The sequence below is a fragment of the Heloderma suspectum genome, chromosome 16 (genome assembly GCF_057233095.1).
Source record: "Heloderma suspectum isolate Gila_16-S chromosome 16, 16-S_ref, whole genome shotgun sequence".
NCBI lineage: Eukaryota > Metazoa > Chordata > Lepidosauria > Squamata > Helodermatidae > Heloderma > Heloderma suspectum.
Window position 1 is genome coordinate 5,953,556 of NC_139473.1, and position 15,195 is coordinate 5,968,750.

The window sequence follows — 15,195 nt, forward strand, 5'->3', positions numbered from 1 at the left end:
AGCCAGGCTATATTCACTCCCTTTATACACCTGTGGAGTGATTCCTGATAGGGTTGTATAGGAGCGAAAAATCGGCTCTGCTGAAAAATGGCTGCAGAAGGGGAGTTCGCGCCACACCAAGGACCCTTGGGGCAGCGGGGTCCTTGGCGAGGGAGAGCTTTGCCCCCTTCTACAGCCTGTGTTTGGCAGGGAGGCTTTTCCTCACCCCATGAAAATGAATGGAAAAATTGCCCCATTCAGTTGCATAGGGAAAGAAAGACAAGACAGAGAGGGAGAGAGAGAAAGAGAGAGAGACTAGAGAGAGAGAAAGAAGAGCTGGTGGCAAAGCTGGGGGGCGGGGGGCAGATGGGATGACTGGAGAGAGAGAAAAAGATAGAAGACAAGATGGCAGGAAGGAAGAGGAACCAGAGAGAGAGAGAAAGAGCCAGGGAGAGAGAAAGAAACCAGAGTGGGTAGCACACACCCAGGGTGCACATTCATGTACGTACGTACACACACGCGCACGCACACAAATAAGGGGGCACTCCTCTAACATTTTTGTGATCCAGTCCCACAGCAGCCCAGGGCACTTTTTCAAAATGCCAAATGTACCCTTGGACCAAAAATGTTCAACATCCCTGGGCTAAGTTATTTGGGGTGGAAGAGCAGCTTTGCTGCTGCAGATACAAATCTTGCAGTTAAAAATGCAACACTAGGTAAATAAAACATAGATTTCATGAAATGCTTCTGACAAGTAGCACTGACGTTGTATCAAGCAAGCAACCATTCCACATAAAACCATTGCTGAGAATGAATTAGTAATCTGTGGAGAGTTTTTGAGAAGGCCAAACACGGGCACTGCCTTTGTAATATTCATTATAACTCTGCTTTATTAGCTGCTAAAAAGATTTCAAATGGGTTTCAGAATAAGTTGTGTGCCTTAATCTCCTTGTTTTTGTCCGTTGAGGTTAGCTCATAATCTACTTAGCTTTATAGAGTAGAATAGCTGTGCTTGATATCCTCCTGTTTTAATTTTTGGATTGAAGGTAGACATTTTGGTGGGGTAGAAATTTCTCTTGAAAAATCACTTGGATCGTATGAATATTCACCTGTTTAAAGAGAAACGCACACACAATTTGGTACCATTGTTTTCCCCATGTAGCTGTTGCTTGGGCCCCATTTTCCCCTTGGCTGCTGCTTCTCTCTCCTCCCTGGTTTAGCCACATGGATGATCCCCATCTAGTCAGGGATTGCACAGGGAACGGGATGATGTCACAGCTTCAGGCAGCCAGTTAGATTTGGTTGTGTGATGATGTCTCTGAGGTCAATGTAAGTGATTTGAAAAACATTTTCTTGAGTATTGAAAAATGGACAAAATGGGGAAGGATTGCTCAATACTGCTGAAAATGTCCTTTTAAAGGCTGTGAGCATCTTCAGCCTAGCTCTGATATTGAGGCTGCTAATCGGGCAGTATTCCTCTTTGTATGTGTTTGGTAATGAATGGTTGATAAGTTAGTCCACCCATGTGTTAAGTAGGCATTAGAAGAAAATGCTTTTTAAAAATTAGGCTGTGAGAGGGAAGGAGAAACAGCACCCATTCTCTCATGTTTTGAAGCAATTTCAGCCAAGCAAGCTGCTAAAGCAGGACCTACCCTTGTCCTGTCAGTAGGTGGTGCTCAGATTCTACTGTCTGAACAGTGCTTGGGGGGGGGGGGGGTGTTACTAAGACAGGAAAATGACATGGCCTCACGGCTTTCGCAGTAATTTTAAAGCACTGAATGGTGAGCATGTCGGTGCCTGCTGTACCAGTTCTTAGTAACACCTTTCTTGTTGAAATGAAGTCAGAGAATCCAGTAAATGTTTACGAACTAATTATATCCAAAGGAAACCCTGAAAAGCGTTATAGTAACTTCAAAAGATAACACTAGTGCAGTCTTTATCACAGGGGTGGGGAGCCTGCAGCCCTCTGGATATTTTTGGACTCCAACTCCCATCAGCCTCAGCCAGCATGGCCAATGGTCAGGGATTATGGGAGTTGTAATGCAAGCACATCTGGAGGGCCACAGGTTTCCCACCCCTTTCTTATCAGCACATGTGCTGAAACTGTTTTTAAAATAATCATTAAAAAAATCAGAAGGTGGAATAGAGAAATATTTTTTACTTCAAAGCATAAAGCCACCATCATTCTCTTAAATAGTTTCAGAAAAGACAAGAGGAATACTCTTAAATACAATGAATTATAAGCGTGTGTATGTGAATGTGTGTGCGTGTATATATGCACACAGAATGCACCATTCTTTTTCATATTTATATATAAATTTGTATTATAATATAAGGAAATATAATACATATTATATACAATATAACATTCATACAAAAGACAAGCATATACATTATCTAGCATTATTGCAAGGTATCATTCTAAACTGATAGTATGTTATAAAACATCTGAGAAAGCAAAACAAACCGTTTGTCAAAATTGGTAAACTTCACCTCTTGGTCAGACTGTAACAAGAAAAAACATTTATATCTGTCAATATCCAAGTTGTATCTAGCCTTAAAAGGCCAATGGGAAAAACAGGCAGTCTTTTGTCTACCATCTCGTAAACAGACATATTCAGTTAGCTTAGTCATCTCTGCAACCTTCCAAAGTTTACACAACCATTCTTTCAACATTGGGATAACATTGCTCCTACATTTTCTGGCAACCAAAATCCTAGCAGCAATCAATAGATTCTGAACCATCTCTTTATGTATGGGATCTATCTGTTCATCCACATAACTGAGCAAGACTGTTAGAGGGTCACAGGATACAGAAACATGTGTAGTTATTGATATTGCACATACACCTTTTCCCAAAAATAATTACTTAAAGAGCATTCCCACCAAATACACATAAAATTAGCTTTGTTATTTCTGCATCACCAACATCAGTCTTCACAGTTCCCATAAATATGACTCAACCGATTAGAGGTCAGATAATATTGATATAGTATTTTATAATTCTCTTTCATATTAATACAGGAGAACATGCTGGGCCTTGTAAAAATATTTTCTTCCACATCTGTGATGTAATTGGATGGCCAATTGCTGTTTCCCTACTGTGTTCTATTTTTAAGTTGAATTGTTGTGCTGCTGATCATTCTCCATCTTATTTTAATTGTGATTATATATTGTATAATCACAATTTTTTGTCTGCTGCCCTGATAATTTTTCTGAATAGTTTTTTTTTTTCTGAAGGGCAGCCTAGCAATCTTTTAAATATATAAATAAAAATAACGTGCACGCTGTATACCAGAAACAATGATGGTTAATCATTTTCACTGCCACTGTCATTCGTTTGAAGTGTATTCTTCTAAAGCCATGGTCAGCAACTCATTTTCCCCAGGGGGCCATATTTTGAATTGAGCAAGTGCTGAACAGCCATCCGCATTTGCTCCACCCACTTCCATGCAAACCAAGTTGCAAGTTCAGGGCTCTTTAAGCTCCTTCTCCCTATTTGCATGGAAATGAAGCTTTGGCAGAGCTCTTCTCCTATATGCATCCCAGTCACTTATTCCAGTGTGTCAGTGCCCTGCCTCTCTTACAGGAATGAGCAGCTAAGTTGCACAAAGACAGCGCCCTCACAGAGGATCTGTACCTCTTCACGCCAGGAAAGGAGGCCCAGGAGCCCTTTGTGTCTCAGACTGAAGAGCTGAGGAGCTTAATAATGCTGAAGAGTCCTTCTAAAGCCTCTCTTTCTGTTGTCCCTGGAGAAGGGAGAGTTAAATAAAGAGCCCTTTGCCAGTGTCTTGGCTCATGTGGGAGAAAGTAGTGGGGTGCATAAATGGGAGAGGGACCCTTGGGATCAAAGGCTATGTTGAGGGCATAAGGGAAACTTCTGGGAGCTGAACTGAGTCTCCAGGCTGCCAAATGCCTTTGACTGTTCAAAGATATCACAGGCGATGGTGCATAATCTCAGTAAATCATGTTGTGGCATCCTAATTGCCATTGCAAGATTAGGCCATATAATTCAGATCTTGTGAGCTTCCATTCATGAATCTAGTCGATGGATCCATTTTTTGTAAGGGTTGGGAAGTGTACGTCCTAATAATATGACTTCCCTGTCTTTCTATATAGTAGCAATATAATAAAACTCTTCTACACAATGCCCATCTGCACTTTCCCAAGGGTTATCGAAATGGATTCGCCAGCAAATCCAGCACCACGAAGACTTTGATCATGCCCTTACTTCTTTGGATACATTTGCTAAAACAAACCAGAAGCCTGCTGATTTTTCACCTCAGGGCAATGAGGGATCCCTGCTTATGCCTTCGAGTTCAAAGGATCTGTCAGCAAGTTCTTTCCTGGAGGCAACTCTTCATCTATCACCAGGTGTTACCGTTGAAAGAGGAGCACAAGATTTGGTCCTGGAAACACTTTCTGCCACAGACGTCATCGCAATTAATCCAACAGCATCCAGTCAGTTATGTAACATCTTTGCAAAGACAAAAAGTAGGTCTTCCTGAGATTTTTCTTTTTAAAAGCTAAAACTCTTTAGCTGTTTTCTGAAATATTTCCAGGGGGCTTGTTAATGTTGGCTTAATCTTTCTTGCGTATGAGCCAAAGAACATAGGAGTCCATGTGTTGTAGTGGTTAGAGTGTTGGACAGGGACTTGGGAAATGTGGGTTCTAGTCTGCACTCAGTCATGAAGCTCACTGGGTGACTTTGGGCCAGTCACTTACTCTCTGCCTAACCTATCTCACAAGGTTGTTGTGAGGATAAAATGGAGAGGACGAGGATGATCATGTTAGGTTCCTTGCAAAAGGAAAAGAAGTGGGATATAAATGTAATAAATAAAAAATAAATAAAAAGAATAATGGGAGCCAAAGAACATAGAAGATTGCGTGATTCCAGGTCATACTATTTGTCCACCTAGCTGAGTAAGTGATGCACATTGGGGCAAAAAATCCTAACTTCCAAGTATAATCTGATGGGATCTGAGCAAGCAGTGACTGAGCAAGAAAGAGATCTTGGGGTTGTGGTGGACAGCTCACTGAAAATGTCGACCCAGCGTGCGGCTACTGTGAAAAAGGCAAATTCCATGTTAGGCATAACTAGGAAAGGAATTGAAAATAAAACTGCTAAGATCATAGTCTCCTTGTATAAATCTATGGTGTGACCACACTTAGAATACTGTGTACAGTTCTGGTCACCACACCTAAAAAAGGACATTGTAGAATTGGAAAAAATGTAGAAAAGCGCAACTAAAATGGTCAAGGAGCAGGAGCAACTCCCCTACAAGGAAAGGTTACAACATCTGGGATTGTTTAGCTTAGAAAAAATGCGAGTAAGGGGGAGACATAATAGAGGTCTACAAAATTATACATGGTGTGGAGAAAGCGGATAGGGAGACTCATGAAGCTGATTAGTGGGAGATTCAGGACAGATAAAAGTCAGGCTTCTTCACAGAATACATAGTTCACTTCCACAAGATGTAGCGATGGCCACCAATTTGGGTGATTTTAGAAGGGACTAGGACATGGGGCCACGGTGGCTTAGTGGTTAAGATGCTGTACTGCAGACTGGAAGGTCGGCAGGTCAGCGGTTCGAGACCCGAGTGCTGTGTGACGGAGTGAGCTCCCGTCTTCAGTCCCAGCTTCTGCCAACCTAGCAGTTCGAAAGCAAGAAATTGCAAGTAGATAAATAGGTACTGCTTCGGCGGGAAAGGTAACAGCGTTCCGTGCACTTCGGTGTTCAGTCATGCCGGCCACATGACCACGGAAGCGTCTTTGGACAGCGCTGGCTGTTCGGCTTCGAAACGGGGATGAGCACCGCACCCTAGAGTCGGACACGACTGGTTGGGGACACCTTTACCTTTTTTAGGACAAGTTCATGGAAAATAAGGCTATTGATAGCTACTAGTCCTGATGGCTAGATGCTACCTCCAGTATCAGAGGCAGTCTGCCTATGTACACCAGTTACTTGGGAACATGGGCGGGAGGGTGCTGTTGCATCCGTGTCCTGCTTGTGTGTTGGGGGGTGGTCGTGGCTTAGTGGTAGAGCCCCTGCTTTGCATGCAGAAGCTCCCAGGTTCAATCCACGGTGTCTCCAGGTAGGACTAGGAAAGAATCCTGCCGAAAACCCTGGAGAGCTGCTACCAGTCAGTGTCAACAATACTGGGATAGATGGACCAAGGGTCTGACCCAGTATAAGGCAGATTCCTATGTTCCTGTGAATTATGTTCTGAGGAACCCTGAGTTTTTATTTCCTTGTTTGTTTTGTATTGTTTGGGAAAGTTAACTAAGCATTTCTTAGCAAGAAAGATGATCAGTAATGGCAGACAAGATTCCCTGAAAGAGAGCCTTCCCTTGCAATGTGCAGCCATGGGGATAGTGTAGGGTTAGAGTCTTTTCAGAGACTCACTCTCCATTCAAGTGAGGCAACACTGAGCTCCAAAAGGGCTAGCCTAGGTCTCTCATGAGGTGACTGTGCCTTATATGCCCCAAAATTCTTTGAAATGTACAGTGATTCCATAGCAGACACATTAATGTGGTAGATGGTATCCTAAAGGCAGCAAGTTTGACCTAGATAACTCTAAAAACAGGACAATATATTCTAACATAGACATAATGACAAGAATTTATATTATCTAATTCTGTTTATATTCTTGTTATCTTACAGATCTTCAACCACCTTACCAGACGAAAAAGGAAGAAAATCTTACAGCTTCCAAACCCCAAAACTCCACCACTAAACACAAGAGGGGAAAAGCAAATAGTCGGCTTGCTTCCAGCAGTATAAGATGGTATTTCAGTAAACCGTTGACTTCAACATCTCTGCCTACACTGAACAAGAAATACACTTTCAAAACAAAAGGGCAACCAAAGGAACCAGTGGTGAAAACTAGCCAGCCTGTTGCAAATGGACCCCAGGAGGATATGCCATTGGTTGAAGAAGACAAGCCAACTGAACTGCTGCCACATAGGAAAGCGATTAGCTATTCTCATGGAAAAGCTATCAGCTCAGTCATTCAAGAATATCCTACTGAACAGCAGTTCTGTGCTCATGAAGACAGAAGGAATGTGACGTTTTCTCCAGTGAAAGGAAACATGGAACTTTCAACATCAGTCATAGCTGCAGAAACAGATGCTGGCGATGACAGTATCTATTTCACACCTGAACTTTACGACGATGTTGAGTCAGTGGAACAGAAAAATGAATTGCTAACTCACACTTGCAGTGACACTGGGACTTCCTTTGAAACTGCAGACTCCATTATGGCTGAAGAGCTTTATGAAACCAGTGCTCTAAACCCCATGGATGTAGCGGGCGAGATTAAAATGGATGGAGAAGCGAGTGCAGGGTGGCATGGAACTGTGCAGAGCAGTGAGAATAATGAAGGTGCAGTCAGAGCAGCTGGACGTAGCGCTAGCATAGGTGATGTTGAGCAGGAAACTAAGAAAAAGAACAACAAACTTTCCAGATCACGAAACAAAGGTGTGTCCCATCTTACAGCTCAGTGATCTGTGAAGCCTCACAAAGCAGTCGCCGCTCTGTCAGGCTTGAGGAGAAATCATGGAGTCATAATTTTTAGCTGTTGTTAGTTATTCAGTTAATCAGGGTTTCAGTAAACCAAAACAATTAAAACAATATCCAAGTAGGAATCATCGGATTTCAACTGAAAATGTTTGCCTGAGGAGAGCCGGAGCTGGACTTCATGGCCAAAAGACAGCCCCGTGTCTCTGTCTCATCATCGCCCTCCTCTCTTCTGCAATATTTAGTAATGCAACATGCATGTCATCATGTTGCATGGTTCCCAGCCCAAACAGCAGGGAAGTTACCAACCTGATGACAACATGTCATGTGTTTCCATTACAAAACACTGGAGAAAAGCAAGGGGGAGACCGGGCCATGGCTTTTGGCAGCAGACTCATGGCATGCAGTTCCAGCCTAACCCTGGACTCACAGCAACTTCTGTGGTTCCCACATGGTGCAATTGGGGGAGGGGGGGGGGCTTGTCCAGGTGTTATACTATGGGGAGAAATCTTGTGTGCGTCCTTCTCCTGTCACAAGGGAAATTAACAAATTATTTGTTCTCTCACATTTATTTGATTGCAATATTTCACTGACCTATCTATAGAAGAAACCAGGGTTTCAATTAAGTAGTCGGGAAAGATAATTAATTTCAAATAAATGAAATAGAGTCCAGTTCATTAGTTCTCTTCCTGCAGTGAAGAGGAAGCTTATATGGGTGTAGAGCAGGGGTGGGCAACTTGTGACTCGCCAGATTTTTGGCCTACAGCTCCCATCATCCCTCACCACTGGCTGTGCTGGCTAAGGCTGATGGAAGTTATAGGCCAAAACCTCTGGAGAGCCAAAGTTTCTCACCCCTGATGTAGAGTTCTCCCCAGAATCATTAGGCCATGGGAGATTTGAAGAGGTCCAGTGTACAACTCTCCTTGCAGCTACCAGGTTTTGGGGGATGGTCAAAATGGTGTTCTGACAAAGTATGGAAACCTCTTTGGCAACCTGATTTCATATGGACCTCACTGCGTGATAACTTCAGAAGTTGCCACACGATGGGAAAAACTGGTCCAAAATGTCTTGCTTTTTTTGTATGAGCATGCGCAAAGAATGTCATTTTTTTATGTTTTATCAGTGCCATCATGCATCATCTGCTAGACAGACGAGAGCATGGAGGTACAAAAAGAAGCAAGATCAGTTCCATCACTTCTTGGGCCTACTAATCATGCACATTTTTAGCAATCAAGGAAGACAGAGTTGAAGCCTTGAGGATGCTTGCATTTTTGTTAGAAAAATGTACTGTGTGACTCAGCTCTAAGGGCTTCTTTACACAACAGCTGTAAAGCAAATTCTGTAACAAATGTGTAAAATATGAATGATATTCACATATCCTTAACTGTCTCAGGTAGCTGTGGCCAAATCAGGGATCCCAGGCAGAGGGACACAGTTGTTTAAAGATGTGTGTCTTTTCACTCCTTTGCAGTAGGGTGAAGTGGTCCTAAGAATGACTCATATGATAGGGCATATGCCAGCACAACACCAGAACAGCTTTATTTCAATTTTAGTTTGCCAGTTTTTCCATCTCATCAAGCTATTTCTCCTAAATGGAACAGATCATAAAGGATATTTTATAGGAAGCAGTAAAGCTAAATGTACTGATTTTAGAATTGTTTATTATCTGTGCTGCATATATGTACATATAAATTTGCAAGTAAGTAAGTTGTAAAAAAAATCACTGATATTTTTACAAACCCTGTTAACAGTGCCTTCTTCCTTTGGATCAGGTTTTTCAATGATAGGTTACAAAATCTTTATTGGTTTAGTTAAGCGCTTCTCGTCTGAATCTTGTTCAAATAAATCAACCCGCAAATTTGGATACTGACCAATGAGCTTTATTATCTTTCATTTGCCTTGTAAAATGTATATTTTGACATGAATTGAATGTTGTTTTATTAAAAATTAGAACCAAGTTATCCTAAATAGTGGAAAAATGTGTTAATTTGAGTAAACTTGGCAATGCCTAACTCATTGATTTTCAGTCACACAGACTACAAAATAATAATTAAATCCTGAATTTATTGAAGGGCTGAAAGTGCAACGAACATATAAACGAAGAATCAGGAAATCATCTAGTAAGGGAGGTGGCCACACAAGTGACAGGTAAAGTTGAAAAGAATTCATAGATTTAAGTAAGCTTATGATCACGTTGGTAGTTTTGATTATCTGTTGGAATAATGCAGTGTGGTATTGTTCTGTGGCTCGGTTCACATTGTGTTCATTAAAGAACTGAATAAGTGATATAAATGTGACTTCAATTCTTTTCAAGTTAGGACCCTTTCTGATGTTACCTGATCAAAATGGAAGCCTCTGGAAAACAGCTCCATTTGCATTGCATAGTAATACAGTTGTGTTGCATAGTGATGTTGGAGATCTGAGGTCATGTGGGGGAAGTCCATGGTGTTCTTTTCCATTATTACGTTGCTCCAACTACATAAGCCAGTTACAAACCATGGTATCAAATTGAGGATTGTTATGCTAAAATAAACCATAGTTAGTTTATCTGGACAAGTTCAGATTTTCAAACAAGCCACAATTAGGTGAAACACACCATGGCTTAGTGTTACATACAAATGTGGCCTATAAACTCAGCCTGGGCGTTTCCTGACAGTGCTAAAAGACTGTCTTGGTGCCAGCTTTTCCTGGCTTTTGTTAGTTGAAATTTGAGGCAGTGGTAATTTATTTTCACATGCAGAATTTTATATTTGCATTCATACATTTGGTTTTCTCCTGTGTTTATTGGAAGTGCTGTTACCAGCCCTGAGCAGCATTTCCTAAAGAGTTGGCGCATTGAACCAGTGCTCCATTAAGTAAATGGGTGGGCTGGCCCCCAAATATCTCATCTTACCAACAGTAAATGACTAGCACTTTGGACTCATAAAAAGGAGGAGAGGGGCAGCCCTTCTTTGCAGCACCCACTTGCATGTCAAACATCTATTTTCAGCCTAAGAGAAGGAGGGCTGTGCAGGGTCATGGCTCAGTGGTAGAAAGTTACAAGCATCTCCAGGTAGGGCTGGAAAAACTCCTGGAGATCTGCCAGCCAGTGTCCACAATGCTTGGCTAGATGGACCAGAGCTCTGACTCAGTATAAGGCAGCTTCCTAGGTTCCTAAGAAAAGCTGGGCAAGAGAATGGGAAGAGAAGATCGGTATATGGGATCAGGAGTTACAGAGGTAAAGAATGGGAAGGGACGTTCGGTATACGAAACCAGGAGCTACAGAGATAAAGAAAGGGAAGTCTGCATATTGCTTTGAAATTACCAAGCATTCCTTTAGCTCCAGGCTTCTGATAATCATAACAGGCCAAGTTCCAATGGATTTTAATAGTTCAAGATCTGCATCTCTTCTGCTCATCAAACCTCATTAAAACAGTGAATGGATGGGCACATAATGTGCCTCCTGTATAATGCATGCATGCTAAGCAAGCCATTTATTTTAATATGATACATATTTTTTATTACCATTGAATGCAAGTTTCCAGGCAATAAAATATTGATCCAATGGGGCTTGTGCTTTTGGAACAATGACTAATTTATTTTTGTTTGAAACTGTGATTGTCGTTAGCACATTAAGTGATGAGGGAGCAATAGGTTCTCTCTTAAAATAATTATTACAGTGTGTTCAGACACTTTAGCCTTTGATATGCTAGTTTATATCTCTGTTACTCTTTCATGATGATGAAGGCAGTGCTGTGTTGTATTTCCTGCGGAGCTGAGAAATGCTGCCTAAAGTACCCAGGAAGATCTTACAAATGATCGCCTTTTAGTGTGTCACAGTGCGCTACCTGCTCTTGATGGGCACTCCCAAGGGCTTGGACGTACCTTGTGGGCACACCATGTGCTATATCGCAAACAGCTTTCCAAAGACCTCCCTGCCCCCCTAGTATTTCAAAAGCCATATAGGTATCAAGGGCTGCTGTTTAAAAATAAACTCAAACCCAAAGCCTACTTGGACCCACAGAAATAGTTGTGCAGTTCATTCGATTAATGGTACTAAGAAGGCAAGAGGAAAGAAGAGGTGGCACAGATTCACATAGGGAAGTACACCTCCAGGTTGCCCCAATGCTTAGTTTCAGCTCTGAATCTTGTAAAAATGCATACAGTGTTTCCAAATTGATCAGTCACAAGCTGAATATGAATCAGCAGTGTGACATGGCTGCAAAAAATGGCAAATGCAGTTCTAGCTTGCATCAATAGAAGCACAGTTTCAAAATCATGAAAAGTGATAGTTCCACTCTAGTCTACTCTGGGCAGACCTCCCCTTGAATACTGTGTCTTGTTCTGGACACTACCCTTCAAGAAGGATTCAGATAAATTGTAACGAGTTCAGAGAAGGGCAACAAAGCTGATCAGGAGACTAGAAACTAAGTTCTATGAGGAAAGGTTAAAGGAACTGTTTAGCCTTGAGAAGAGAAGACTGAGGGTGGGATATGATAGTCGTTTTCAGGTACTTAAAGGGTTGTCACACAGAAGAAGGCCGCAACCTGTTCTCAGTCATCCAAGACTGTACGACATGAAATAATGGGCTTAAGTTACACCAAGGCTGGTTTTGGTTGAACAACAAGAAAAACTTCCTAATGGTTAGAGCAACTGCCTAGAGAGGTAGTGGGCTCTCTGTAGCTGGAGGTATCCAAGCAGAAACTGGGCAGCCATCAATCAGGGATGCTTTAAACTGGATTCCTGCAATGAGCAGGGGGTTGGGCTCAATGGCCTAAATGCCCCCCCCCACTCCTTTGATTCTAATTACATACATTCTGACTTTGTAATTCCAGAAGTATTAGAAAAATCTTCCTCTAGTAGTGCAGAAATGAAAATTGCACAGAAGCTCTTCCCAATGGCAGACACTGGGCCTGCTGAATCTTTTAAGGGATGCACCTGTGAATTGTCTGTGTTTGCAGAAGATGATGATGGAGTGATGAACATTACAGATAAGGCATGTCTTGCACATCTAAAGGAAATTTTGACAGTTTATCAGCCAACAGTGAAATCAGAAGGTAAAAGAACCCCTGTGGATATTTCCCAAACACAAACCTTGGCTGAGATCCCAAAACTCTATGCATGTCCAAGGCCCTGGGGGATTTTCATACACGTTTTTTGAAGCTCTTTTCAAGTGGTTGCCATGGGACTTGGTGGGGATGCTGTCCAAGAAATGCAGACCTAAAGTGCATAGAAATAATTGTTTGGTTCTTTGGATCTTACCTTTATCTGCAGATGAAGATCTAGGGTCTCCAACTTGGAGCCCATGGGCACCCATCTTGGGGCCCACCAGGCTCCCTGCCCCTCCTGATTTTTATTTTATTAGGGTTAATTAATTCATTAATTATAACTGGGAGGCTGGTATGTTGCAAAGTGCTGCCCTCCAGTACCATCTTTATTTGGGTTCAAAAGAATGCTTTTGTCTTTTGGAGTTCAGTGTCCACTTCTGCTTTAATTAGGTAATTAGGTTCTTGGGCAAATTACTTTTCTTTTAGTCTCACTAGTTAGCCTTCTGAGAAATGAGTGTTTCGTGACTGCTCATGCTCATCCTGGCAGCCGGGACAATCCTTCCCATGGCAGTCATTGTGTGAAAGCACCCATGACACTCTCAAAATTCCAAATGTGCCCACCAGCTCAAAAGGTTGGAGACCCGTATGCTACATAGGTAAATGCCTCACCACAAGAGCTATATTGTGAGTTGCCTCTTGAGACATAACATTTTCCAGAGAAAAAAATCATAAATAAAGGGCACAATCCCACCCTTTATATTATTTTACATTTCTATAATGTCTTTCTTCTAAGGCGCCCAAGGCCACGTAGATGAGTCTCCTGTGAGGTAGGCTTGACTGAGAGAGACTGACAGAGCCAAGTTCACCCAATGTGCTTCAAGGCTGAATGGAGATTTGAACCTGAGTTTTCCTGTTCCTTGTCCAGTACTCTAACTACTATACCATACCGGCTCTTTAGAACTTAAATTACTCACATTGAAATAAATCTAGACTCCAAATTGCTTACCTGGATCTTGCCCAAGGTGGTGTTTTGTTTTGTTTTGTTTTTTAAGAACATACAGTAGTGTGACTGTGCAGGCAGCCCTCTTCACCGTTCTCTAATTTGTGGAACCGTGTTCTTTCCATTATCTTCAATTTCCTCAAATTGTTCTACTGTGTGAAAGACAATCTGGTAGGCTTTTGTGAAACACAATCTGGTGTGCGCTCCCCACCCCCGGTTGTTGTTTTTTAAGGCTCAGATGCAAGCTTATCTTTGAATGCTATCTGGAATATGGACAAACATCCTCTTACCAGCTACGTGCAATGCCAAAACTATGTCGTACAGCCATTTTCTTTGTATCCTGCAGTAGGGGCTGAAATAACTGATCTTGCCAACAGTGCCCAGTCATGGGTAAGTCAAATTTATGTTGTGCATTCAAAGCCAGAAACAAGTAGCCTTTTTTGTTTGTAAAACAAAAGCAGCCATCGTCAACAATGTAGGCCTTACGTACTTCAGCATTCTCCTTCCCTATCATGATCTGTACAGTCAGCCATGAGTGTTGTTTTCATACTTCAAGGTGCTGGTGACTGATTACCTTTGAAACTCTGAATAGATTTATGAGAGACCATCTCTTCCCATATCAGACTGTCCATTTCTTACAAAACATCTGCTGGGGAAGCTGTTCTACATGTTCTGATGGTGGCCAAGGGGACGGCTGGTTGGGTCTTCTATGTTATCATGCCTAGACTGTGTAAATCCCTGCCTGAGGAATTCCTTCTGATCCATGCTCTTCACCACCTACCTAAGACCTTTTATTCCGGCAAGCATTTGACCTTCTGGAGTGAGGGATGTTGTGGCTGTCTGCTGGTTTTATCTGTGGCACCTGCCTCTAGTTTTAGTGCTGTTTATTTTGTTCTTGATTGTATCATTGCGGTTGGATTTTTCTGTTTGTTAAGCTTGTGGAAGTTGCTCTGAGCGCTGCAAGTGCAATGGAAGGTTGGGTTATAAATATATTTAATAAATAAAAACATAAATGGATTCCTGACATATCTTTAGTAGGGTTGCATCAAACATCTCTAATTTTGATACTTACTTTGGAAACAATACATTTGATTGAGTGAAACAAATAACTGAAAAAACATTTCACCAAGAGTTCGCTGTCTGGCATGCTTTTGTTGTCCTGTCTGATGATTCTTCCCAGTGCCAATGTTGTCTTCTTTTCCGGTTTTCTGGAAAGTGTTGAATTGGAAAATTAGGTTAATTTGCATCGGAATTTTTTTCTGATGCACTTGAGAGTGATCTATTACAGCATGTTTCTTTTACTTGTATTTTATAAACAGCGAAGCTAAAAAAAAGTATAGTGCGTTATAATTAAAGCACACTTAATGTGATTTAAATGTTATAGTATGTAGAAATGTTTAGTGGAATACTGTGGCATGTACTTCTCTTGCATTGTTTACATTGAAGAAAAAACGGTCGTGAAAATTGTGGATACACTCATAAGTTTTAATAACCCAAAGAACTGTGCATGATATGCTGACAACCACTCATCTACAACTTCGAAGCTCCCGAGCTTGCATTTATTTGCACTTGGTATCTGTTCATAGTTATTAATGAATGTATGAAAACAAAAATTCTCTGCAGAAAAATAAAACAGTGGAAAAAGTACCAGCCCACATTACTATTGTACC

At 41.6% G+C, this 15,195-nt stretch overlaps 1 protein-coding gene across 2 annotated transcripts in view; it reads left to right on the plus strand.

Moving 5' to 3' along the window:
• BRIP1 (BRCA1 interacting DNA helicase 1) overlaps positions 1-15,195 on the plus strand; it is a 230,185-nt gene that overhangs the window by 116,456 nt on the left and 98,534 nt on the right. Inside the window, exons 19-22 of one of the 2 annotated variants that reach the window (XM_084823017.1) lie at positions 4,150-4,473; positions 6,644-7,459; positions 9,571-9,646; positions 12,313-14,520. In XM_084823017.1, coding sequence (XP_084679143.1) covers positions 4,150-4,473; positions 6,644-7,459; positions 9,571-9,646; positions 12,313-12,337 — 1,241 coding nt within the window. In that variant the 3' untranslated portion in view covers positions 12,338-14,520. Of the gene's footprint in view, positions 1-4,149; positions 4,474-6,643; positions 7,460-9,570; positions 9,647-12,312; positions 14,521-15,195 lie in introns of those variants that run through there. The other variant, XM_084823016.1, reaches the window with a different exon arrangement.